The 25,939-nt window shown below is 39.7% G+C and overlaps 2 protein-coding genes across 2 annotated transcripts; both read left to right on the forward strand.

The window, feature by feature from the left end:
• Positions 1 to 798: 798 nt before the first annotated feature.
• LOC119887342 (GTPase IMAP family member 7-like) lies at positions 799 to 1,649 on the forward strand. The gene is given in 2 exon segments (XM_038698157.1): positions 799 to 1,245; positions 1,247 to 1,649. Coding segments are annotated over 2 exon segments (717 nt in total). The 5' UTR covers positions 799 to 931.
• Positions 1,650 to 20,038: 18,389 nt separating this feature from the next.
• Positions 20,039 to 20,981, forward strand: LOC119887341. The gene is made up of 2 exons (XM_038698156.1): positions 20,039 to 20,045; positions 20,108 to 20,981. Exons 1-2 carry the CDS (start codon positions 20,039 to 20,041, stop codon positions 20,923 to 20,925), a joined length of 825 nt encoding a protein of 274 aa, XP_038554084.1. The 3' UTR covers positions 20,926 to 20,981.
• The last annotated feature ends 4,958 nt before the right edge of the window (positions 20,982 to 25,939 follow it).

The raw sequence follows: 25,939 nt of genomic DNA on the forward strand, positions 1-25,939 counted from the left end.
TTCTACAGCCAGTCCTCTCAGTTCACTGACACCTGCTCCGTGGTGTTGCATCTGAATGGGTAAGAATCTGGATTTTCAGAGCTCAGTGGCAGAAATACTCTGAACTCTTCTGTGGGTTTTCCTGTTATTTGGTTCAGCCTTTCTATCTGTTGCCACACTCTCCTGCTGAAAATCCATCCTACCACCAACAGACACATGTCAGGGTGGCAATTAAGAGCAAATTGTGCTTCTATGTTCTTACATGCTGTTCAAGTCTGGTGTACATGTGACCTCATATATCATTTTCAAAGATCTGAGTATCTTTGAGAACACTTGTTTTGTTTAGTTTAAATAAATCTTTCCCTAGGATGTTGGTTATTAGGGCTTTCTTCAAAGAATCTCCATTTCCCAGAACAATGATTGAAATCTTCTTTTCTGTGAAAACAACAAACATAATGTCATTTTTTAATCTCATACAATAAAGAAATCTGTACATGGTTTCAATTTCCCTTAATTATTCAAAAGTGGATCCTTGACTTCAACAATAGAGTTGTATTAATGCAAAGTAAAGAGAGCATTACAAACAAATAGAAATAGTTTAACTTACTGTCAGACATGGTCCTTGGATCCTGTGCAGCAAGGAGCCAGACGAGCTGTGAGGTATCTGCAGAATGTCCTTGTCTTTGCCTGTTTTATATGGAGCTGTTATGCAAATATTATGGGGGTGTCAGCCGTGTAGTTACTATATAAAGAAACAACAATGTCTCAAACAAATGCCTTTACATTCATCTTTGTCGTCTCTGCACAGAAAACAGTGCTGAGAGAAAATGGCTCTTCCTGCTGGTAAGACTCAAAACATTTTTGTTTTAATCTGCTCTATGTGCTCATATTCACTAAAATATATGTACATCAAGCCAACGATTTACTCTTTCAGACAGCTTGAACACAAGTTATGAATTGTTTTGCAGGTCCTGATATGAGAATTGTGATGATTGGAAAAACTGGTGTGGGCAAGAGTGCTGTTGGAAACACCATTCTGGGAGAGAGAAGTTTCAGATCCCGTCCCTGTTCAGAGTCGGTGACTGAGACGTGTCAAAAAGCTGCGGTACTCTGGAATAACAGAGTACTTAGTGTGGTAGACACACCAGGGATCCTGGACACTTCGAAATCCCCAGATATCATCAAAAAAGAAATTGTGAAATGTGTCCAAGTCTCATGTCCTGGTCCTCATGTGTTCCTGCTGGTCATCCAAGTGGGTCGATTCACCAGAAGAGAAAAACTCAGTGGAAGCCCTGCAGGAGCTGTTTGGTCCAGAAGCTAACCAGCACATGATCGTGCTGTTTACTCGTGGTGGTGATCTTGGAGACCAGACCATACAACAGTATGTAAGAGAGGGCCATCCAGAGCTTCGACGAGTCATCCAAAGCTGTGGAAACAGGTTCCACGTCTTTGACAACACCAATAAAGCCAGAAGTCAAGTAGTGGAGCTGATCAAGAAGATCGATGACATGGTTGCAGGAAACGGGGGGACGCACTACTCAGATGCCATGTATAAAGAAGTGCAGAGCAAACAAATGACAAAGGGAAGCCTAAGTGAAGACCAATACTCCTTCAGTGCTGCATTGTTTGAACGTATCAAGCAATTTCTATTCATTCTTTCAAGAGAGTGAATAATCATAATCAATAGCCTAAACACATCATCAGTATCCAGATCAAACAGGAAACGTCTGTACTGCAAAAGTAGATAGAAGTGTAGAAAGATAATCAGTAGAGATAATACAGACTGTGATGAGCTACTACGTATTTCTTCTTCGTATCTTCTAAACATAAACCTGTTCTTGATTTTACTTGTTGTTTGCTTTACAAGAACTTAATTGTTTACTGTTTAATTTTCACTTATTGGTGTAACGTGTGCTTTCAAAAATGTACTTTTACTTTTATTCTGGTGAATGAAGATCAAATAAAACATATCTTAATCTGAAAAATTGTGTTTCATGTTATTGTACTAAGAAGTCAGATGAAAGAACTTAATATTATTATTGATATTATATAAATCACAATAATATACCCCACTTAACATTTACAACAATAAATTTCTTTTACAAAAATGGCATGGCAAATTACCCCTTGTCAGCCCACTATTCGGGCACAGCATATGAAAACAAGGGGGGGCTGGAGCCAATCCCAGTTGACATAGGGCGTAAAACGGACAGGTCATTAAAGAAAATAATTCCATAAGAAAACCACGCTCTTCACAATGAGATACTTAGATGCTATAGCGTATAGTAATAAATACGCGTTTAATCGGGCAGCAATAAAAAGTGAAAGAATTTCTGCAGCTTGTGAGTGGGTGATGCAGGCTGCTTTCCAACACTGACACCACTAGCACATGCAAACATTTAGAAAATCAGGCTAATACCTTTTCACTTTAAGGTTTGGTTGTTCTTGTCAGTTCAGGGACAGGCGCCCTGGCGCTGTCCTGCATAACTGGGCGCATACAGCTTGGTTGACAGCTCATTTCGTTAGTTAATGAAGCAAAATACATAGTAGATAACAGACAAATTAACTAACTAAAGAAGTTATGAAGGAATAAATAGCACATGTAGGGAAGTTAAACAGATTACTGGCCCATAAAATATTCGAGAAAAGAGTAAAAGTCAAGTTTTTATAAAAGAAACGTAAAAAGTTGCCAACAACCTTTTTTTTTACTCATTAATGAGTCACTACCATAGACTGTATATAAGAAGTGGACGTGGTCATCGTGACGTCCCCCGTTGGTTTGTGGACTGCCGTTTTGAAGCCTTGAGTTCGGCCGATAGGGCGCCGCCATGTTGAGTTTTTGCAACCAGCGGCACCAGATGTGAAATCAGCTAAGAAGTAGCAACATTTTAACATTACATATTATATTCTAATAGACCGCACTTCTTTTTGAAACCAGAAGAGTCGCCCCCTGCTGGTCGTTTGATAGAATGCAGGTTTAAGGGACTTCCGCGTTCGCCTCAGTTCTCTGACCGGAAGCTTCCCACTTGGTTACAACCCTCCCCTGCTGTTGGCATTCTGTGTCCATTGGTGGCGGTAGAAATAGCAGCAGCACTGAAAGAAAAGTCTGTGATGTTGCATTCAGACCAACCGCGAATTTTCGCCTCGTGACGCTTTCCTTTCGTGAGTACATTCGCTGCAAGTGTTCATAAGAGAGGGCGATTTTAACGTGATAACTTGAATAAACACAACTCGCCATTACCACAACAATATGAACCCAAAGTAAACATTTTGCTGTGATTTAATTGCAATAAACGGATTAAACTGATGCTGAAATAACAACAACATGATGCAGATTTGTTAAACATATGAATTCATGCTTTGTCAGGTCTGCCAGCAAGACAGCAGGACAACAACTTCTAAAATGTTTGGATCGATCAGGGCTATGCTATGCTAACTTGGTCACAGTAAAGTACAATGATAGCTGGAATAAAGTCACAGACACATGTTTTCTGAACTCACCAGATAGTTCAACCTCCTCGCTCGAAAATATTCAACTCATGCGAATTCCTTCGCGTTGCCGGACCCCCCCCTTTGCTTCGCGTTGCTTTGCGCCTTCTGACAGGAAATGCGAACGCTCACTTTCGCTTTTGGTCTGAAAGCACCATAATGTTGGGGCACTTTGCTGCATCTGCCTCAAGCAACTACTTTTTTTCTCCCACATCTTTCAGCACCACCTTTGCGTTTGTCACGTTTCCATGATTTTTGAAGAACAAATAGTTGGGCTATGGGTCATTTCAACTGTTTCACCATGTTCTGATGTGGAGTGTGTGATTGATTGACATAGCCAATCATATTAAAACAGCCCCACCCCATCCCTGTCTGGGCCAGGAACCACACACGATGAGCCATTCCTTACGCCGCCAAAACAGCACTGACCCGTCGAGACACTGACTCCACTACAGCTCTGAAGATGTGCCTGATACCAATACACTAGAAGTAGATCCTTTAAGTCCTAAAATAGTCCTATCTTAAGTAAGATGCAAGGTGGGGTCTTCATGGATCGTTTGTCCAGCACATCCCACACATGCTCGATTGCATTGAGATTTGGGGAATTTGGAGACCAAGTCAACACCCTGTTGCTGTTGTGTTCCTCAAACCATTCCTGAACCATTTTTGCTTTGTGGCAGGGTGCATCATCCTGCTGAAAGTGGCCAGTGCCATCAGGAAATAAGGTTTCCCGGCAGAGTATTGCCTAAAGAATCACACTTCCTCCGCCGGCATGCCTTCTTCCCATAATGCCTCCTGGTGCTACGTACGAGTTCCCCAGCTAAGCAACACACAAGTGCGTGTGCATCTGTGATGTAAAAGAAAATGTCATTCTTCAGACTAGGCCACCTTCTTCCATTGCTCCGTGGTCCAGTTCTGAAACGGACAGCTCTTTTGGCAGTGGACAGTGGTCAGTAGAGACGCACGCTGACTGGTCTGTGTGTATTTGACAATTTGACTACTTTAGCTTATCTGTAGGATCAGGGGCCAGCATTCACTCCCCACGTGCATCAATGAGCTTCGGCCGCCCCTGACCCTGTCTCCGGTTCTTTGTTTTTCCTTCCTCTTTTCCACTTTTCACAGGAACTGACCACTTCGGACCGGGAAAACCCACAAGAGCTGCAGATTTGGAGATGCTCTGACCCAGTTCTCCAGCCATCATAATTTGGCCCTTGTCAAAGTAACTCCAAACCTTCTGCTTGCCCAGTTTTTCTGTCTCAAACATCAATAAATAATTATTTTTCATCATCAATAAATACAAAATTTCCACGCGCTGCCAAATATATTCCACCCACTGGTAACAACATAATGGGTGTCATCACATCACCTGTTAGTGGTCATAATGTTATGGCTGACTTGCATATAACTTTTACCAACGTGCTTATTTTAAACAAAAATAGACGCCAATAATAGTACAAAAATTTTACTGAAGCGGGTCAAAGATCGATGCAAAATAGTCTCATTCTGTCACCAGAACAGAGACCTGAGTTGACAAGATGGCATGTAACAACTGATATTCAACTTTTTTTGGGCCTCTCTCACCTCTGTTTCTAGGTGTTATGTCATCTCTTGGTTCTCTTTCCTGCTGCACCTGGTTCTATGGAAATTCACATATATTTAAGTGGCTGTCATGGATTTACCATGCAAAGATGTCTGCCTGACTGTACACTGCTCTACCTCTCTGTGGCCTTGGTATGCTTACTGTTGATCATGACATCTTAGCCACACCTGAGTTTCTAGGAAGTCCTGGTGAGCTGGTGTCTTCTGTGCTGTGTGATAGAGATAGGGCATCCTTACTGTGCTCCCTCACTCTACTCTGTGTCCTCCTCTACCTGACAGCACACACGGTTGCTTAAACACACACACACACACACACAAGTCATCCTGTTGAGCCCAGGCAGTCAGATCCAGAGAGGAGCTCACACACAGAGCTACAAAGTTTTAAAACTGTGTTCTTAACTTTAGCTATCTAGATACTTACCACATATACAAGCATGAATAAATTAACCCTTTTAAAGCTTTGTATATCAAAAGGACAGATCGCAAAGATCAAAACATTTTCTGATATCATAATTATGGTAAATCAGTCACTTATTGCTTAAAACCCACCATTCTTTGTAATACATTGCTCGCAGCTGGATGTCTTCCAGGGATTTTCCCAAAGTGGTATTCTCTTTTTGCTGACACTCATTTTTCGTTTGCTTATACTTTCTTGTGCACTCACACACATGCCTGGTGATAATTGCCCAACACCTGGGTTCTTATCTATTCACATAAAAAAATGCTCACAGAGAGAAGAAATCACTTTCACTGCTTGGAGCAAAGACTCATCATGCAGAGCGAGTCATCTTTAAACAACTTGCAACAACACGACAAGACACAACAGTGCTTGGACAATCATGTGACACTTCAGTATGGTGCATAATGTCCAATGAAGATGTATGATGTCCATTTTTGTGTCCAAAGCTTTGCCCGCGGTACTGTGGAACTTGTTCTGGCACAGGTTTCTTGGGGAACAGGCTGGATTTGAGGGCGCTCAGTCGTTTGTAGAGTCTGGCTTGTTCTTCCCTTATCTGCTCCACTTGGACTTATAACTGGTAGTAGTGCAGGCAGTGCTTGATCTCGCCTGCCGCTGCGCCTATCTCACGAGGCCCCATAGTAGAGGGCCTCCTCTGGTGTTCAGCTGGCTGTGAAGAATTGTTTAACTGGCTTGCAGCTGTATCCTGCTGAGCTTTTATCCTACTGTTTGTAGTTTTGAAACTTTAACTATTGTCTCTATCAGTTAGTTAGTAAAATATCAATCTTTTTCAACATGATTTTTGTTCCTCCTTTGAATGAATTATCCCACTAAATCACCTTTTCTTAAATTTCTGTTTAAACCTCCCCACACACAAGGAAGGCGCCTCCCAAATTTAGAATGTACATTCCTAGACGTTAAATTTCAAACTGGCTGCTGGAGGAGCGTGGGACAGCAGATCTATACCTTTTGTGCATTTGTGTTAATTACTCACTTATTGATCTTCAACACTGCGTGCGGACTGAGGATGTAGTGTGTGAAATTTTAGTCCCATACACACCAGCACGTACCTTGAGATCCTCGGGCAGAGGTCTGTTGTCTGTTCCAGAGTCTCGACTGAAAACTAAAGGGGACAGAGCGTTTGCTGTCAGGGCCCCGAGGCTCTGGAACAGCCTGCCCGAGGAAATCAGGTCGGCTGAGTCAGTGAACTCTTTTAAGTCCCTTCTTAAAACATACTTTTATAGGAGAGCCTTTCCCGATCTTATTTGACTTTATTTTATCCCTTTTATTTTATTCTATTTTACAAATTTTATATTTATTTTAAACGTGTATTTTAGTCTTTTCAATGTTTTCATGCTTTTATCTTTTATTGTTTTTGTATTACTGTCTTTTGGGTATTATTGTCTTTACACTTGTTAAAGCACTTTGTAACTTGTTTTTGAAAGTGCTCTACAAATAAAGATTATTATTATTATTATTATTATTATTATCTTACTATTTTTTACATCCTGGAATAACCTATTCTTTATCTGTCTTTACTTAGTGTATTTCAGCTAGTACAGCAGGTCAGCGAACATGCAATACATAACTAAAAACATTTTCAACATTTACACCCTAAGTAGAAAAACATATTTTAATAATAAATGCATATTGATTGATTGGCTTGGGTTTAATTGAGCAGTCTTTACCCAGACCTGACCAAACGGACGGAACAGCCAAATGAAAAACAGTAAATGATGAAAGCAACAAACAAGCTGTAGTTTTACATGTTTGTTGTAATTTTGGTTTAATCAGACAAGAAAAAGCTCAAATTATTAGACTGAACATATGACAGCTAAAAATAAGAGGAATGCATAAGTATGGGTTGGTCAAGTTAAAATCAAATATAAATAGAGTGGGATCAATAAGGGAGTAAACCGCATAGCTCACAGATGATACATGAAGTACAGCACCATCTTGTGGCGTCTTTGTGTTAAATTAACTCTGACTACAAACCTGAATAAAAACAGCTGTGTGGCTTTAGCTGTGTGGAAGCCATTGTAAAATCCATTTTCCCAAAGTTACCTGATATTTCACACAAGTTTGAACACTAGAGCAGAGCTTGATAAGTAGAACAGGAGATATTAATGCCAATGAGGCATTTGTATCTGGTCCTGTCCTGTGTTAGAGGTTACCATATGCAGGCCCAGATGTTCTTTGAGGATTATAAGTCAGTGCCCACACCCATTTGCAAAGTTCAATCATTTCTTTATAGCACTCCATATTGTCCAGACTACAGTATTTGCCACAAGAACAGGATTCATTTGTGGTGGCTGACCCCTGCAGCCAAATTGTCATATGTTGGTGGAGCACTGCATCTAAAACTTCCAATTAGAGATCGTTCAGAACAAATTCATCCTAAGAAAGCTGCAGACGGCAAACTGCACTCATAGAGAGGAGGCCCTAAGCTGTATGACACGCCCCCCTACAACACCTCTGGCCCACACCAAGCCCACTCTGACTGCAGCTTGCCCCAAGCCCAAGTGGGTGAAGAACCTGCAAGCCATCATAAGAAAAGGAACAAGAAGCGTGGCATTAGGGGATGTAAGAGACCTGCTGGAAAGCCGGATGGTGACCCTCCAGGAAAGCACTCTTATAACAAAGAGCACGCACTGATGCGGATCATTTTCTTGTCACTGAACTTGTGACTCTGGTCAGGGTGCCAATATTATAAAGGTGCAACAGATCACAAAACTTTTAGATTTTGGATCAGGGCTGAACTGCACTTTTCCCCCCTCTCTCTCAGCCCCGCGGTCAAGTTAGCAATGCTTAGCAGCAACAAACATACAACTTCCAGTCAAGTTAGCAACAATAAATATGCAACGTCTGGTTAGACATTCAAAACAAAACGATAGCATTTCGAAACATCGCCATTCTGAAACGACACGCTAATAAAGTCGTATAACGTTGCAGATTGGTTCAGTTTAGAAACAGAAAGTACTTGGTTGGGTTTAGGTAACAAATGTACTTAGGGTTAAGGTTAGGAAAAGATCATGGTTTGGGTTAAAATACGTCAATTAAAAAAAAAATTATGTTGACTTTTTGTTTCAAACGGGACACGAACCCTGGTCTCCTGGTTCAAAGTCATTAGCATCAGTAGCATTTAGTTTTTCACTGTTCATGTCATCCTCTTTATTTCTAAAGAGGGGTATTTAACTTATTGTCAGTTCTAGTGACACCATTCTAGATTTAAGACCATCACCAACTTAAAATAAGATAAGAAACGGATGTTTAAGTGTTTCAGGATAAAATATATCTTGAAGTTAGCTAGAAATATTCATATCATGCTTTTGTTAGTCATATTAGGATGTGCTTTTTTCATACTAAGCCATAATTCTGGTCATATTTATTTAAATTCAAGTGTATTCAACTTATTGTAAGTTCTACAATAGTGAAAAGTTCAGTGTATAAGCTTTAGTGGCATCTAGTGGTGAGGGCTGCGAATTATATATATGGAAGTAGCCATCAGAAGAGGGTACAGTGTAGTCATAAAGGGATGGACATGGTAGGTAGGCTGTCGTGTTTAAACGAAGCTCAATTGGTACTAAGGGGTCCGAAGTGTGCCAAGAAAATATCCCCCACACCATTACACCACCACCACCAGCCTGAACCATTGATACAAGGCAGGATGGATCCATGCTTTCATGTTGTTTACGCTAAATTCTGACCCTACCATCTAAATGTCATAAGTTATTTAGTCAGTCTTGCTGACCATTTCTCAGATAAACACAATATCCTTTCAGGTTCAGAGGGTTTCATTCTTAGACCCTTTTGTTTTGTCTGTACAAGCTACCATTTGGAATCATTCTCAGTGATCATGTAGTGAATTTTCAATTTTATGCAGACGACACCTACTTTTATGTGGAAGAGGTGCTAAACAAATAATATTATTATTATTGTTATCATTAATATTATTATTATATTAATAATCTAATTACTAATAATTTTGAATCAAGCATGGGCCATCACAGGTTGAAAATATGTACAGCTGGAGAGCCTAGACAAACTTGGAAGCGGCTGTCATACAGCTAATTTCTCACCGTTACTAATCTGACTTTACCCAGCTCTGGAACATCGCCTTAATTACAGCAGTACCTGTCTTTAACAAATGGCAACCACCCCCAGCACCGACGGTACCTATCACCACTACTCACACTCTGTCTGTTATTCAGTCCAGGTGCAGCCACTTGTTCTAGTTTCCGCATGTCTTTCCTCAGTGACTCTGTTAGAGTAACGTTACCTATAATCTAACAATGCCTGTTTGGCAAGTTAAAGTTAACATTGCATAACATCAGCTAACTGACGAGGTGGACCATTCATTTCTAACTTGAGAAACCAAAAAGGACCTAGCAGGAGTTCGCTGTGTGCATGCATGTGCACTTCCAGTAATCTCTGTGCACTCTGGACACATGCATCTGTGACACATACACATGGAAAAATGAGTGCAAGAGAACAGCCGAACTGCATGAAAAGCGAAAAGTTGTAATTCAAAATAGCTATCTTTTGCTAACAAGTTTAGTGCCTTAACTGTATATAAATTAAATACTTTATTGATTTTTTGATGGACTTTGAGTACAAGTAAAATTACCAGTATTAAAATCTACTTAAGTAAAAGTAAAAGTAGGTAATTTAAAATTTACTAAGAGTAAATGTTACCTAGTTACTTTTTTAACCGCTGATTTACACCTGATCACAGCCTGACGGTCGCCGAGCGGCAAATTGGGCTAAAAATCGTGTAGTGTGAACTAGGCTTAATGTTAGGTCATCTTTACCTCTCTAATATACCAGCCGTGCATTGAAGTGTGAATACGTTTATATATGATATATGAGATTTATTGTATATAGGCCTACGTATTGCAATAACTAACTAAAATTATCTTTTGACTACATCACTGTGATGTTCAACCACAAAATATCAAAGAGCGAAGAGACACCAGCAGGGGATAAGTTCAATGATTTATTGAAGAAAAGTGCAGAAAGGTAAATTTGGTGAGCTGAGGCGGAGAGCGGGCAGACAGATGAATCTGAGCTCCAAAATGCAGCACAGGACTGGCCGGCAGCGTCTACACACAGAGATACAGAGATCTGAGTCAAGGCACAAACACAAAAAACTTCTTAGTTTTATGATTTCCTGTCTAGTTAAAATCTGTGTTCATTGTTCACAAAAGGACCACGCACTACTTTATTCTGTTATTTCTCCACTTAACTTTTATTATGCAGTCAATTAAAGGCTAAATTGGTGACGAGTAATTTGACTTGCAAAATAAAATGAATGCAGTGTTAAAGGATATCAGAAGCTTAAATAAATAGAGAGCATAAACTATGTTTAAGTCAGCTTAGATGATTTCAGTTTCCTCTGAAACAGTAAGCCTAATAAATCAAATGACACCAAGATCATATTCTGGGTTATTAAATAGGCCTAATTAATAGGCTACACAATCATAATATCAATAAATACAGATGCAGATAATCAATAAATAATATAAATGCATTCTGCAAGTAGAAATGATCCTTTGCATCTCAACAGGACACAGAATGCACCTATAACAACATGTTCTCATTTTATGGCATCAAATAGGCCAACTACGCTTTCAGGAAGCCTCACTAAGCGTCAGTAGCCTATTTGACGCCCTGGGTTGACAACGGGCTCAGTATACTAGCAGAATGCAGGTTGTTCTTCATGTGCAGGTGTTTGTTAAACAGCTATAGGCTGCAGCTACAGACAGAAAACATGCGGCTCTGCAGTGATAACTGTGAGACTTTTTTAGAATCAGCACAGAGCACGTGTGCAGACAAAAACTCCATCGAAAGTCTCTCCTGCTGTTAAAGCCGACTGACAGTTGCAATCAGCTGATCAGACAACAGACGTCCCTTCACGTGATGCTTCAGAGGAAATGATTCTATTATCTAAAAACACATTTCCTAATTTCTTCTCTCCCTGCATGGTTTCCTCGACTAGGACGCGAGGAAATGTGGATGCAATTAAGAGAATTGAGAAGCACCCTATAGCTGACATGAACAGCAAGGAAGGGAATTCACACTTTGGGAAGATTTGGAATGGAATTCACACTTCTCTGCTTTCACAAAAAGTCTGTTCTCGAGCAGCCGCTGAAGAACCTGGTGGACGTGGGAGAAGATCAAAATGGTATCAAAATATACAAAGACAAATCCCTGAGATCATCATTCACTAGGTTCTGGAAAAAAACAGGAGAATTTGTCAGGCCAAAAGGCATGACCAACTATTCGTAATGACCAAGTGAGGTGTTGAATAAGGCCTTGAATAAGGCCTAAATCCTGAGTGTTGAATAATGCCTAAATCCTGAATAAGGCCCAAATCCTAGATTGATTGATGTTGAATAATGCCTAATTCCTAGATTGATTGTTAGGTTCTTTTTCTATATTTATACACCTTATTAATGGTTTGCAATATGTTACAACTACTGAGTGTTTCACTACTGAGTGTTTAAACTACTGAGTGTATAACTACTGAGTGTTTAAGGAGTGAGTTTTAACTCATATTTTATTCCTATACTCTGTGTGTTTATCATACATTATTCCTATACTCTGTGTATTCATGAACGTGTGCTTTTTAATGAGCCTACATGAGCAGAGAAGCTGCTCAGGCCGCGCAGGCAAAACCTAGCCAACCGTAACCCACTCATTAGAAGCAAGGCACGTGCAGTAAGTCACGTACGCCAGGGCTGAGATCATCGCGAACTGAAGCCAAGAATGAGATCATGACATGTTGTGATTTATGGCGCCTGGTACGGCTAGGTACTGCATGAAACCAAGCTTTGCGCTGCCGAAAGTAAACTTGTATGAGACAAAGCACCCTCATGGTTGGCATTGTTAAATCATGTATTTGTTCATTGAATCACGTTATATATGTATTAGATATGTTATTCCTTATTAATTCTTTTAAAAAATAGGATTGTAAGTGTTTAAGTTTTAATGGTGTCAAACTATGCCTGTATAACTTTTAAAAAAGACGGTGGGACTGAAGTTGAAACATATTGGTGGATTTCTAATCCAGTAATGTAAAAAATATAAAGAGAGATAAATGGTAACAATAATAACATGTAATAATAGTTAAAAAGTGGAAACTGTAACATTAATGAAAGGGTTAATTTGGTAAAACAGTACAAGAAAAAGGCCACTAGATGGCAGTAGAGGATAAGAAATCCACCAAAGGGGAGGAATGGTCAGCGAACACCATAGGTGGAGTTAAGATGTAACGCCCACCTGGAAGGAGGAGATAAGGAGGAGTTAAGATGTAACGCCCACCTAGAAGGAGGAGATAAGGAGGAGTTAAGATGTAACGCCCACCTGAAGGGAGGGACAAGGTGGAGCTTAAGGTGAATATAAGGCGATGTTCGCTGACCACCAACTCGGTTCCATCCTGAGACCTCCAGGGATGTTGCTCGGGTTTATCTGTCCTTTATTGGAATAAACTCTTTTGCACCGACTCTTGACCGTCTCCAGTGAAGTTTTTGACTACGCCGTCTTTTGACTAAAGAAGAAATCTAATAGAGTAATTTTATTGAGTTTATTACGTTGGTTAGGGTAGGGACCAGGTCTTTTACTGGCACGGCCGGTCCTTATTTCCGACCCGACAGAGGTGTTGAATGCTGTTTTCCACTCATAGTTCCTGTTACCTGTAGGTGACTCTATGACTAGAACTGAATATTGGCATGTAGATGTGTTCAATGGAACACATGGAGCATGGAACTTTGCCACCACATCAAATGGCAATGCTACTTATGTGTAGGAATGAGGAGTGTAACTATTCACCAAATCTACGGTTCGGTCCAGACCTTTAATTATGGAGCTACGGTTCGGTTCAAAACTTGTTTTTTTTCTTTCATCTTTTTTGGGGGGGAAGAGGGAGTTTATTACTATATTATATTATTATTATTATTTCCATCTTGACTTCATTAAATTAGTCTAACTTGCAGGTGTAATCAATCAATCATGACTGCACCAGAATTGTCACATAGCTGGAAAACAATAAAATAGGTTCATAGTGTAATATTTACAATATGGGTCTACAGCTTGCAATAACTTGCACTAAATCCAGTGTTTTCCACATTTTCTTTACTTGCCCAGGTATATTAACAGCTGCCAAAGTATATTTGGTGAACCATTTAAGCATTTTGCAAAGAAACACAGAGAGAGAAATTATCTGGTGTTACTTTACAAGATGTGGGCACAGTATAACTTTTACATTAAGGAGCGACAGTGAATGCACCAGTGCAGGTGTCATTCAAAACCATTGGTTTTGATCCACGCACCTGTGGCTGTGAAAACGGAATTGAGGTAACGGTACGCGTGGCCTCTCCAGAACAATTAAACTAAAACAATCAAATCTTACTGGCACAGACCCAATGTATGTGTGTATAATGTAACTTACTTATTATTTTTTGGACCAAACACTAAAGCACTATGCTTCATGCAACTAGTAATCAATCCACACACTTGTGTTTTGTGTTCATAATGAGCAGACATGAAACATTTCTTGATGTCAATGTGGTGCACAGTCATTAATCATCATCTTTTTTTCATGTGTGTGTCATTGTGCACTCTCAATTAGGATCATGTTTTCACATGTGTGAAGGTGCGCTGTAAGGGTACATACACATACATGTAGTGAAATTCATTCTCTGCATTTAACCCGTCTGTCAAGAGAGCAGTGGGCAGCGACTGTACAGCGCCGGGTGCCCAACTCTAGATCTGTGACAATGTCACTGCTCAGTGACACTGACTGGAGAACCTAACATGTTTTTGATCACCGGTTAGGCTATGTTTTAATCTCTTAAAGTGCTCAAACACCGATTTGGTCATGTAGGCTAGTCTATCGCTGTCTTAGTCTTGCTATTATGACTCATCTTCTTTATAGAATGCTGTCTGGTTTTATTAGGTTTAGGTGTCGACTGTGCATTGCATTTCGCTGTGGCTGGCCGTTTAAAAGCTGCAAGCTTTCATTCCTTTAATTTGATAATGACATTAGGCTACTTTGATTCTGATGGGAGGGCCCACAATGACCATCTTGCATTGGGGCCCCAAGCCAACTCGTTACGCCACTGGGTGTAGCTAGGTATGTGCATGTGTGAGTATCGAGAGAAGAGAAGTGGAGAAAAAGCAAAGAGATTCGAGTAGTGAATAAACACTAAAATAAAGTGGAAAAAGATCTAACCCACTATAGATACAAATACCATATACATCGCTACCGCCGCCACCAGCCGCTGCCTTCACAGTTACAATCGATGAGAACTCAACAGTCCAGGGAGTGGGTGCGTCTGTCCCTCGGAAGTGCGACGCACACTTTTTGCACACAGACATGGTAATAATAATAATAATAATCCAAAATGATATGAAATTTTATTTTAAAAGAAATAAAACGCAGACTTTGTAAGGTATTCCTCTAAAGCTATTCTAACACATGGTGACTGGATATTGGATTGACATTACTGTCTTTAGTAAAATGAATTTTGATCAAACTTTACCTGTGACTACAAGTGTACAGGTGCTGGTCATATAATTAGAATATCATCAAAAAGTTGATTTATTTCAGTAATTCCATTCAAAAAGTGAAACTTGTATAATGTATACATTCATTCCACACAGACTGATATATTTCAAGTGTTCATTCCTTTTAATTTTGATGATTATAACTGACAACCAATGAAAACCCCCCAAATCAGTATCTCAGAAAAGTAGAATATTGTGAAAAGGTTCAATATTGAAGACACCTGGTGCCACACTCTAATCAGCTAATTAACTCAAAACACCTGCAAAGGCCTTTAAATAGTCTCTCAGTCTAGTTCTGTAGGCTGCACAATCATTGGGAAGACTGCTGACTTGACAGCTGTCCAAAAGACGACCATTGACACCTTGCACAAGGAGGGCAAGACACAAAAGGTCATTGCTAAAGAGGCTGGCTGTTCACAGAGCTCTGTGTCCAAGCACATTTATAGAGAGGCGAAGGGAAGGAAAAGATGTGGTAGAAAAATGTGTACAAGCAATAGGGATAACCGCACCCTGGAGAGGATTGTGAAACAAAACCCATTCAAAAATGTGGGGGAGATTCACAAAGAGTGGACTGCAGCTGGAGTCAGTGCTTCAAGAACCACCACGCACAGACGTATGCAAGACATGGGTTTCAGCTGTCGCATTCCTTGTGTCAAGCCACTCTTGAACAAGACACAGCGTCAGAAGCGTCTCGCCTGGGCTAAAGACAAAAAGGACTGGACTGCTGCTGAGTGGTCCAAAGTTATGTTCTCTGATGAAAGTAAATTTTGCATTTCCTTTGGAAATCAAGGTCCCAGAGTCTGGAGGAAGAGAGGAGAGGCACAGAATCTACGTTGCTTGAAGTCCAGTGTAAAGTTTCCACAGTCAGTGATGGTTTGGGTGCCATGTCATCTGCTGGTGTTGGTCCACTGTGTTTTCTGAGGTCCAAGGTCAACGCAGCCGTCTACCAGGAAGTTTTAGAGCACTTCATGCTTCCTGCTGCTGACCAACTTTATGGAGACGCAGATTTCATTTTCCAACAGGACTTGGCACCTGCACACAGTGCCAAAGCTACCAGTACCTGGTTTAAGGACCACGGTATCCCTGTTCTTAATTGGCCAGCAAACTCGCCTGACCTTAACCCTATGGAAAATCTATGGGGTATTGTGAAGAGGAAGATGCGATACGCCAGACCCAACAATGCAGAAGAGCTGAAGGCCACTATCAGAGCAACCTGGGCTCTCATAACACCTGAGCAGTGCCACAGACTGATGGACTCCATGCCACGCCGCATTGCTGCAGTAATTCAGGCAAAAGGAGCCCCAACTAAGTATTAAGTGCTGTACATGCTCATACTTTTCATGTTCATTCTTTTCAGTTGGCCAACATTTCTAAAAATCCTTTTTTTTTATTGGTCTTAAGTAATATTCTAATTTTCAGAGATACTGAATTTGGGATTTTCATTAGTTGTCAGTTTTAATCATCACAATTAAATGAAATAAACATTTGAAATATATCAGTCTGTGTGTAATGAATGAATATAATATCCAAGTTTCACTTTTTGAATGGAATTACTGAAATAAATCAAGTTGTTGATGTAATTATAATTATATGACCAGCACCTGTATTTCTAACTAATACAATATAATGTAACATAATATGTGTGAGCAGGTATGACAGAAACTGTAGTAATGTTGAAAAACATGTGACCTGTGAGTTTTCTTTCATCATCTCCTCTTGGAAAATACCAAAAGCTTTTTTTACTGGAATCAGGAAGGAAAAGAGAGCAGGTGCAGAAAGTTCCTTAGACTGAAAACTGTGAAAACATTTTTTATCTTAAGGAACGCCATCATGCTGCCAACATCCTGGTTAGTCCAGATCATCCTGTGTTTCTGACTCAGTGAAATTCCATCTCACTTACCTTTCACTTTTTGTTCACATGCAAACATTGTTTTGTTCACTCGATAAAATGGTCTTTGACTCTCTTTATCCCGCTGTCCATTTTATTTATGAACATCTATCTTATTACTGTTCTTAAGAATTTTAAGCAACATTACGGCAGCATTTAGCTCCACAGAGCTGGAACACATTTACAGAAGAAATACACTGTGGCCTAAATTTAATAACCTTTATATCCAGATTACAAACTTTAATGGTCTCACTGACTAAGACTCAGCTTTAGCACTTACATTGTCCACCTCCTCTCCACCAGACAAAAGTATTTGTCTCTTTAGCTTCTATATCTACTTAAGTAGTTCCTTTAATTGTACTTGATGCTATTTATGCGTAGGAATACAGACGTTCTACTGTTGAGAACATAAAGTTCCAAAGGAAAATACTGTCTGATGCAAAGAGCTGATAATACTCTACATATAGCGTAACTTTGAACTGATATCGATTTTTTCTGGTCGGCCTTCTATCAGGAGGCTAAAATACATTTTGCAGCTCTCCACAGCAGTACATTAGTTAGCTCCTGTGCCGGTGCAACTCTCTGCTTGTCCAAACTGGGGGCACGCTGACTGCCATCTACTGCAGCTACGACACTGACTATCAATAAGCACCTTATTTAGCTCCACTTTAAAAATCCCAAACCTTCCCATCAAGATAATGGAGATTATAATGTACAAATGAAATGTTTGATAATTAAACAGAAGTAGTCAATACAGATGCTGATTCTTACAAACTTCTACAGATAAATTTCAACGGTTGTAAATGAAGACACAAAAGGCAAACCTATCTATAATGCTTCTGAGCTCATTTTAACAGGGTTTTGATACCATTCAAAGGTTTAGGTGGGGAGGCCCAAAAAGGCTTGGGTGCTGTGCCATTAATGTAAAATAAGTTGTAGACAGCTTCAAAACTAACTAAATGACTTTCCCTAGATGTAATGGTGTTAGTCGGTCCCCAGTGGACTTCTTCAGCAAGTTTCGTCTTTAAGCCTTTTGGCTGTTTATGTGCTCAAACTTTTCCAACTTTTTGCACACAAACATGGTAAAAATAATAATAGTAATCCAAAATGATTTGAATTGTTATGTTTTCATTGAAAAACAGAAATAAAACGCAGACTTTGTAAGGTATTCCACTAAAGCTATACTAACACACAGTGACTGGAAATTGGATTGACATTACTGTCTTTACTAAAATGACTTTTGACCAAACTGTATTTATGTATGTCACTGTATTTCTAACTAATAACAATATAATGTAACATAATATGTGTGAGCAGGTATGACAGAAACTGTAGTAATGTGGAAAAACATGTGACCTGTGAGTTTTCTTTCATCATCTCCTCATTCCAGTAAAAAAATACTGGAATGAGGAAGGAAAAGAGAGCAGGTGCAGAAAGTTCCTTGAACTGAAAACTGAAAACATTTTTTTATGTTAAGGAACGCCATCATGCTGCCAACATCCTGGTTAGTCCAGATCATCCTGTGTTTCTGACTCAGTGAAATTCCATCTCACTTACCTTTCACTCGTTGTTCACATGCAAACATTGTTTTGTTCACTCGATAAAATGGTCTTTGACTCTCTTTATCCCGCTGTCCATTTTATTTATGAACATCTATCTTATTACTGTTCTTAAGAATTTTAAGCAACATTACGGCAGCATTTAGCTCCACAGAGCTGGAACACATTTACAGAAGAAATACACTGTGGCCTAAATTTAATAACCTTTATATCCAGATTACAAACTTTAATTTTCTGCATTGACAGTGACTCCAGGCAAATTTATACTTTGACAAAAGCTCATTTAGTCAAACAAATATTCCATTTCTGGGGCATGTCATATCAAAGGAGGGCCTGTCCAGATCACCTTACTGCCTTCGCTGAAACTCCTGCCTCAAAGACATGGCAGCACTACCTCCTGGGCTTAACTTCCTGGTTCAGCAAGTTCCTGCAAAAGTATGCAACCGAGGTTGAACCACTTCGACAGCTGCTGTGAACCAAGACAGTACTTGACTCACAACGTAACAGGACTTGTGGGAAAAAATACTTTTATTAAAGCTGAATTTTTAAGTTTTTGCATGCTTGCAAAATTTTTATTAAAAAGCTCTTGCTTAATTTCTCCCATATACCCTTTAATATAAAAGAAGGGTAGTGTGTCAGTGAGTGAGATTGTAATATTGCAATATACACTTTTTTTTTTTTAGCTTTTTGCTGAATAATATTGTGAAAATATTAAGATATTGTTACCTCTATAATACAGCAAACAGTAGAGTCAGATGATGTGTGGTAATTGAAACAGTCCAGCGTGTCCAAACAGGTGTGCCCCTGCTCTTTGTCCACTTTTTTTCTTCAGGAGAAAGAAATGTTAAATCTCTTTCCCCCAGCTCTCTAATGAAGTCATCCAGCCAGGAGTTATCTATGTTGTCATCCTGGAGTTATGTTAGGCCTGTCATGGTTCAGTTGCTCACCACCTGCACATGTCCTCGTACCTGTACAAACAAGTACTGGTAGTTAGAACAATCGCACCGCCAGCCCCGGCATGGGGGGCAGGGGAGTTGCCATTGGTAAGGGGTTCAGTAACTTCTTTGGCAGGCTCTCCACACAGGCCATATTTGTTGTTATCCTTTGGGCCAAAATGTTTCCTTTTGTCCCTACATAGTTAATATGAGGCTTATACCATCGGAATAATTTATCAATATGTAAGAAGACTTCAACGGTTCTATCTCGTTCTCCCCACTGGACCACAAAACCGGTGCTGAATTAGGTCTCCCATTCTTTAGACATGATGGGGTAGCCTTTATGCTGCTCCGGGGCCCCCTCCCTGCGTTTTGAATGACAGAGTTGTCGTAGCACAATCTAAGAAGGATTCTGGGTCGTAGACTTTGAGGTCAGTTTCTACACGGTAGACTTCTTCAGGCACAGACCCGCACCACTGTGTGTTGTATATCTATTTTGAATCACTCAATTCTTTACAGACTACTGACTTTCTGAAGTCACACCACGCTTCGGCCGAAAAAAAGAATGCGCGGTGTGTCGCAAGAAACAACTCATCAAGCTTTCGTGTATAAAGATGTTCTCTGCTCAAATAAGTATCCAGGCATCATAAAATCTTCCACAGCCCATTTAAACTGAGGCCTAATGATACTCACGTTGTTATAAACATCACAGGCTTTTCTGGTTTCGGTAATGTCAAGGATGAAGACTCGCCGGCTGACCCGGTCCGAGCGCTGGTTCTGCTGTTCTACAGGCCCCCGGCTGATCCCGACGCTGAATCCCTCCTCAACGTGTTGCTGCTACCGAGGAACGTGGTGCTCCGGGATGTGCTGCGCACCAGGAAGAAATTAGTTGGAGATGAGAGCTACATAGAGACGTCCCCACACTGTAAACTGCAGCCAAAGCAGGAATACACACTGTCCACTTGTCCTGCAGAGGACTCAGTTCTAGTTCAACCAACAGAAGCAGAGTTTGACTGCGACAACTACGACAACTACTTCCCATCATTCCAGGTGATTTTAGAAACAATGAGGAAACACGTGAAGCTGTTTCTGAGAGACACCAACAGCTCCCACAGTGTCTGGGAAAGACGAGTTTGTCTCACTGGAGTAAAAAGGTCCTGTGGGCCGAGCGCTCTGAATCTCTCTTCAGATAAGAGGCTGTTGGACATACGGAGCAGCTTCATCGAGGGGATATCAGGACCGGTTCTCACAAGTCTGCTGGACAAACTGTTTGAGAAAACGGTGATAGCTGAAGCCGAGAAGGAGTCAGCGGACGAGATGCAGAACAGAAGAGACAAAGCTCGTTTTGTTATCGACTCAGTGAGGAAGAAAGGTGAAGCTGCTAGTTCAGAGATGATTGAGTTCCTCTGTGAGGCCGACCCCTTCCTCTGTGAACATCTCAGCTTGATCTGAAGACAAATCAACAGGTGATGCAGAACATGTTGACCTGGTGGCCAGAAACTGATCATCCTGTAACTCCCACAAAATACTTTTAACTGGATCAGTCACTGTTTTGATCTTGAGTATTTCGCCTTGACTTATTGCTTGAACTGTTAAATTACAGTTTTCCAAGTAGGTTTTTTTATATTTGACAAAAATATGGGAACCTATTGTGAATCCAATGAATGTAAATCAATTTAGTTTGGTTTGTTGTAATTTCTAATGTAACATTTGTGGCCAATTGTTTTTATAAATGATTCCCTTCATCAACTGTACAATATTTTTTAAGAACCATAGATATGGACAGTTTTTAAAAGTTGAATTTAAAAATTGTTTTTCTTACTTACTATATACAGTATCTTGACTGCAGTCCCACTTTTTATTATCTCTTATCACCTGATTCTGACATGACTCACACTTTATATTTGATTTTAGTACACTTTTCATGTTTGTTGTTTTTTTATTTAATTTACTTTTTTTTTTTTATTATTGTATTGCTTTCTGTAAGGTCCCAAAAAGAACAAAAAGAAGAATGTTTTTTACGTTTTTATGGTGTTATAAGGCTGATTGGGCTGGGCCAACACCTGTGTAGCTCTACTGTCAGAGCTTATTTAACCAGGACTGATCATTCTGTCGTTCTCTCACTGGGTTTGTTCTGTGTTTTTCTAGTCCGGTCACATTTACTGCAGATGAGCTGTGGTGCAAGTGAAACAACAGTTTTTTCAGCCTAGTATTAAGTGAATAATTGAAGGCGAATAATTCCCCTCCTGGAGATCTTTACTGTCTTATTATATCACACCTTAATTTATCTTATCTTGGTGTGTCAAAATAAATGTTTATTTGATGTTGTACCTGCCTGCACGGACGGTTCCATTTAAACACAACTCACTGCTTACACTCAATTACCAAATTTCCAACACACTCCTAGCAAAATTTTACACATGTATGGCTAACATTAACACTATTTTGCCAACTGTCTGGCACACTTTCACATGTGAAAACTGTTTTAGATAGTTAGTTCACTTTGCAATCAGCCTAAGCACTATAAATAAGCCACAGGTAAGCTGTCTGTGTGGGGTACAATGGAAGGAACAGTAAGAGTGAGAAGAGTGAGAATCAGAGGAGGCCGAGGAGGCCGAGGAAGAGGACGTGGAGGTGAAGAAGTTGGAGGAAGAGGACGTGGAGGTGAAGAAGCGAGAGGGTTAGAGGAAGTTAGAGGAAGAGGACAAGGAGGAGCAAGAAGAGGACGAGGAGGGGAAAGAGGAAGGGTAAGAAGAGTAAGAAATAGAATAATTGATGACATCAAAGCTACAATAGTGGACCATGTCATCAACCATGGGATGACCCTGAGGGAAGCTGGCCTGGTTCAGCCTAATTTGAGCCGCTACACTGTGGCAAGCATCATTAGGACATTTCGAAATGAGAATCGGTAAGTACTTTGTAGCACTGCCATACTCTAATGAGAAACACAACAGTACCATACATGCAAAAATACTGAAATTGTTACTTTACAGAATTGCTAGACGTCCACATGTTGGGGGCAGAGGAAGAATGTTCACTCCAGAGCAAGAGACCCATATAGTGAACATGGTGATTGCCAATAATGCAATAAGACTGCGCGAAATACAGCAGCGCATAATTGATAATGACACCATCTTTCAAAATATACACAGTGTAAGCATTTCTGCACTAAGTCGTGTACTTGCGCTCCACAGAATAAGAATGAAGAAAATTTACAGAGTTCCTTTCGAGAGAAACACAGAACGTGTAAAGCAGCTGCGATATGACTATGTGCAGGTAAGCTATAGTGTCATTGGTTCTGAATTTGGAAGTGCAGACTGTAGTGCTGTGCATGGGCCTGATGTGTTGCATTTGTTTTGTCTTGTCCAGAGAGTGATGGAACTAGAATCATCAATGTCCCAGGACAACGTGGTGGTAACATAACCATGTGTGCAGCTATAAGCCAAAATGGTGTTGTTCACCATCATACAACCATAGGCCCATACAACACTGCACACATTATTGCATTCCTGGACACCTTACATGACATGCTCACTGTTCAGAGACCAGAGCAGACCCGATATGTCATCATATGGGACAATGTTAGTTTCCATAGGGCTGCTTTGGTCCGCAACTGGTTTACAGACCACCCATTCTTCATGGCACTCAACCTCCCTCCATACTGTCCATTCTTAAATCCCATTGAGGAGTTCTTCTCTGCCTGGCGCTGGAAAGTGTACGACCGTCATCCTCATCAACAGGTAGCCCTTTTACAGGCAATTGAGGAGGCATGTGGAGATATTGACCAGGCATCATGTCAGGCCTGGATACGGCATTCAAGGAGATATTTTCCCCGGTGCCTTGGACTGGAGGATATCGCATGCGATGTGGACGAAATTTTGTGGCCGGACCCAGAAAGACGACATGATGTAGGCTGATTGTTTTTATTTATTTTTTTTGTGAAATTACTATTTTGTGTTCTGACTTTGTCTTGGTTTTGATGAGTGTGAATAAACACCAATACTTTAAGTTTGGATCCTTGTATGTTTACATGACACTATGACAAAAGTATGACCTCAAATTGACATCTGTACACAGAGAAAGCAAAAGCCAGATGTGTTTTGTATTCATACCATCAGTGTGTAGTTGGCACATTGTGTGCTTAGTAGATGATGGCTTGTGTTTACTGTTTGATGCGAAAACACCATTTTTACGAAGGTGTGAAGAGTTAATCTAGCTGTGTTCGCTCTTGCAAGAGAACTACAATGTTTTGATAATTGGGTGAAAGGTTTTCTTATTTGTGTGTAGAGTTTTGCAAAAATAGCCAATAGTTACAAAAAATGTGCTTAAGCAATCAGAAAAAACTGTAACTTCAATATATGGTTTGTCCCAGAAGCCACCGCGCACAAAACGCTTTATCTCAATGCTTGGCCGTTAAAAAAGAGGTGTCAAGTGTACGTTATGTTATTTACCATACTATACTTATATATTATTAGTATAGTGTATTTCTACTATTATTCCTGCAAATATTTATTTATAATAGCCTAATGATAATAATAAAGCAATGTTTCAATTCATACCACTGTTGTATATTTTTTTTCTTCCAAAGCGATTTTAAGTTTCACAAACCAAGAATAATAATGTTAATGTAATGTTACATCACGATTTAGGTTAAAACTTTATAACATTACTGAGAATTTAATGATAGAATAACAGCGGTACGAACTTTAACACTAACTAACTATTCCTGACAGCCCCCGAAGTATATTCCTCTTACCCCTAACCATCAGAGGGCGTATGCCTAAAGTTATTGATTATATGCATGTCGACCGGTTAACCTCCATTGTGTTGCTGTTCAGCCTCCGGTAACGTTACTGCAGCTTCTCAACTCCGAAAACGTTTGAACACATTTTCGATTTGCCAATTTTCGTAAAACTGCCAATATTCGAAATCTACACAGTTGATTTCTCGCCTAAAAACTTCTCAGAAGTGGATTTAAAGTTCTGTTGTTGGCCTCTAAAGAATAAAATGCATTAGGACCTTTACTGTACGTGAGCCGAGATAGCGTCATCACATTTTGTGTGCGGTGTCTTCTGGGACAAACCATATTTGGAAGTTCAACTTCCGTCAACTTCCATCACGTTCGTCTGCGGGCTGCAGCTGGATATACTTTCCGGCGAAAGTCGAAGAATAAACTCTTTTCTTCCCACTGCTTCTGCCCCCTTTCCTTTCATCTGTCTTCAATTACAATCTTAATTTTTGCTACTAGACATTTCTACACTGTAAACTGATAAACCATCATTGATTATGTCCCCCACCTTAAGGTTAAATCTGAATATAACTGTAGTGGTGACTTTCTGTATGTTACAGAATTTCTATTTAATGTTTGGAAAATTCTAAATAAACTCCTTATCCTTGTTTTTATTTTCAAATCATTTAAAATCTAGAGTAGGAGCAGGATGTACACTGTAAAAAATGATTCTGTGGTCATGTAGATTTGAATTAATGTATTCGGTAAAATATTTTCAATATGATTGTGTTTTTGATTTTGAGGCAAATATTTAATTAAATTTCAAATAAAAATGTTTGGAAAAAAATCCACCCATTGTAGTTAAATAAAACATAAGCATTATATTTATTTAATCCCAAATAGAGAGAATATTGAGTGAATTCAAATTAATGTAATCAAGCAAATTTTAATTGAAGAACACTTCCTGTCAAATAATGCAGATGTGTTTTATTTAAACACACTTTTATTGCATCCATCTGCTGTCTCTGACAATCTGAAAGCGTGTGTTTGTTGTATGGTGAATTCTCCAAAATCCTGTTGGTCATGTATTGATAAAACATTTAGAATTGTAAACACTGGTCAGTCATTATTTCAATGAAACCCCTACCAAGATGTGTCGATATCAAAAGTGATGAATATATTCAAACAATATAAAATATCATGCCAACAATAAACATAAATGGCTCCTACAAACGTATTTGCATATTTGCAGGAACATGAAGTAAATTTAAATTGACATATTCCAGCAGAAAAACCTCAAAATATGAGGTATCTTTTCTATATCTCTAAACTGTTTAAACTGATTTAAACCTGAATGTAATAAGGAGGATAAAATGAGCAAACCATGTGGCACTTGATATTGTGATAAATAGTTATTTACTTATCTTAAAGATATTGATTTTACAAGTCAGCACCATCACAACGTTACGGACAACATTTCCCTGCATCAGCTAGCCTCTAAATCTCTGCAGGTGAAGCCCTGAGTAGTCTGGGTAAATATTTAAATCTATGACTGGATCTGTGTGAAGGAATAACCAGAAACCATTAGAGACACTGGGTTTGAAACACAACTGGGTTTTATTGGTAAATTTTACGTCATCACAGTTATAAAGGTTAACAAAGTGAGAGAGAGGGAGCTGCTGCACCGGTGAAGAGACATGCTGGGCTTATTGAACAAAATCCATGAACCAATTTTAA

Source organism: Micropterus salmoides, unplaced genomic scaffold, assembly GCF_014851395.1.
Source record: "Micropterus salmoides isolate LMB-PRFRI ecotype aquatic unplaced genomic scaffold, ASM1485139v1 Ms_hic_scaffold_4120, whole genome shotgun sequence".
Lineage (NCBI taxonomy): Eukaryota > Metazoa > Chordata > Actinopteri > Centrarchiformes > Centrarchidae > Micropterus > Micropterus salmoides.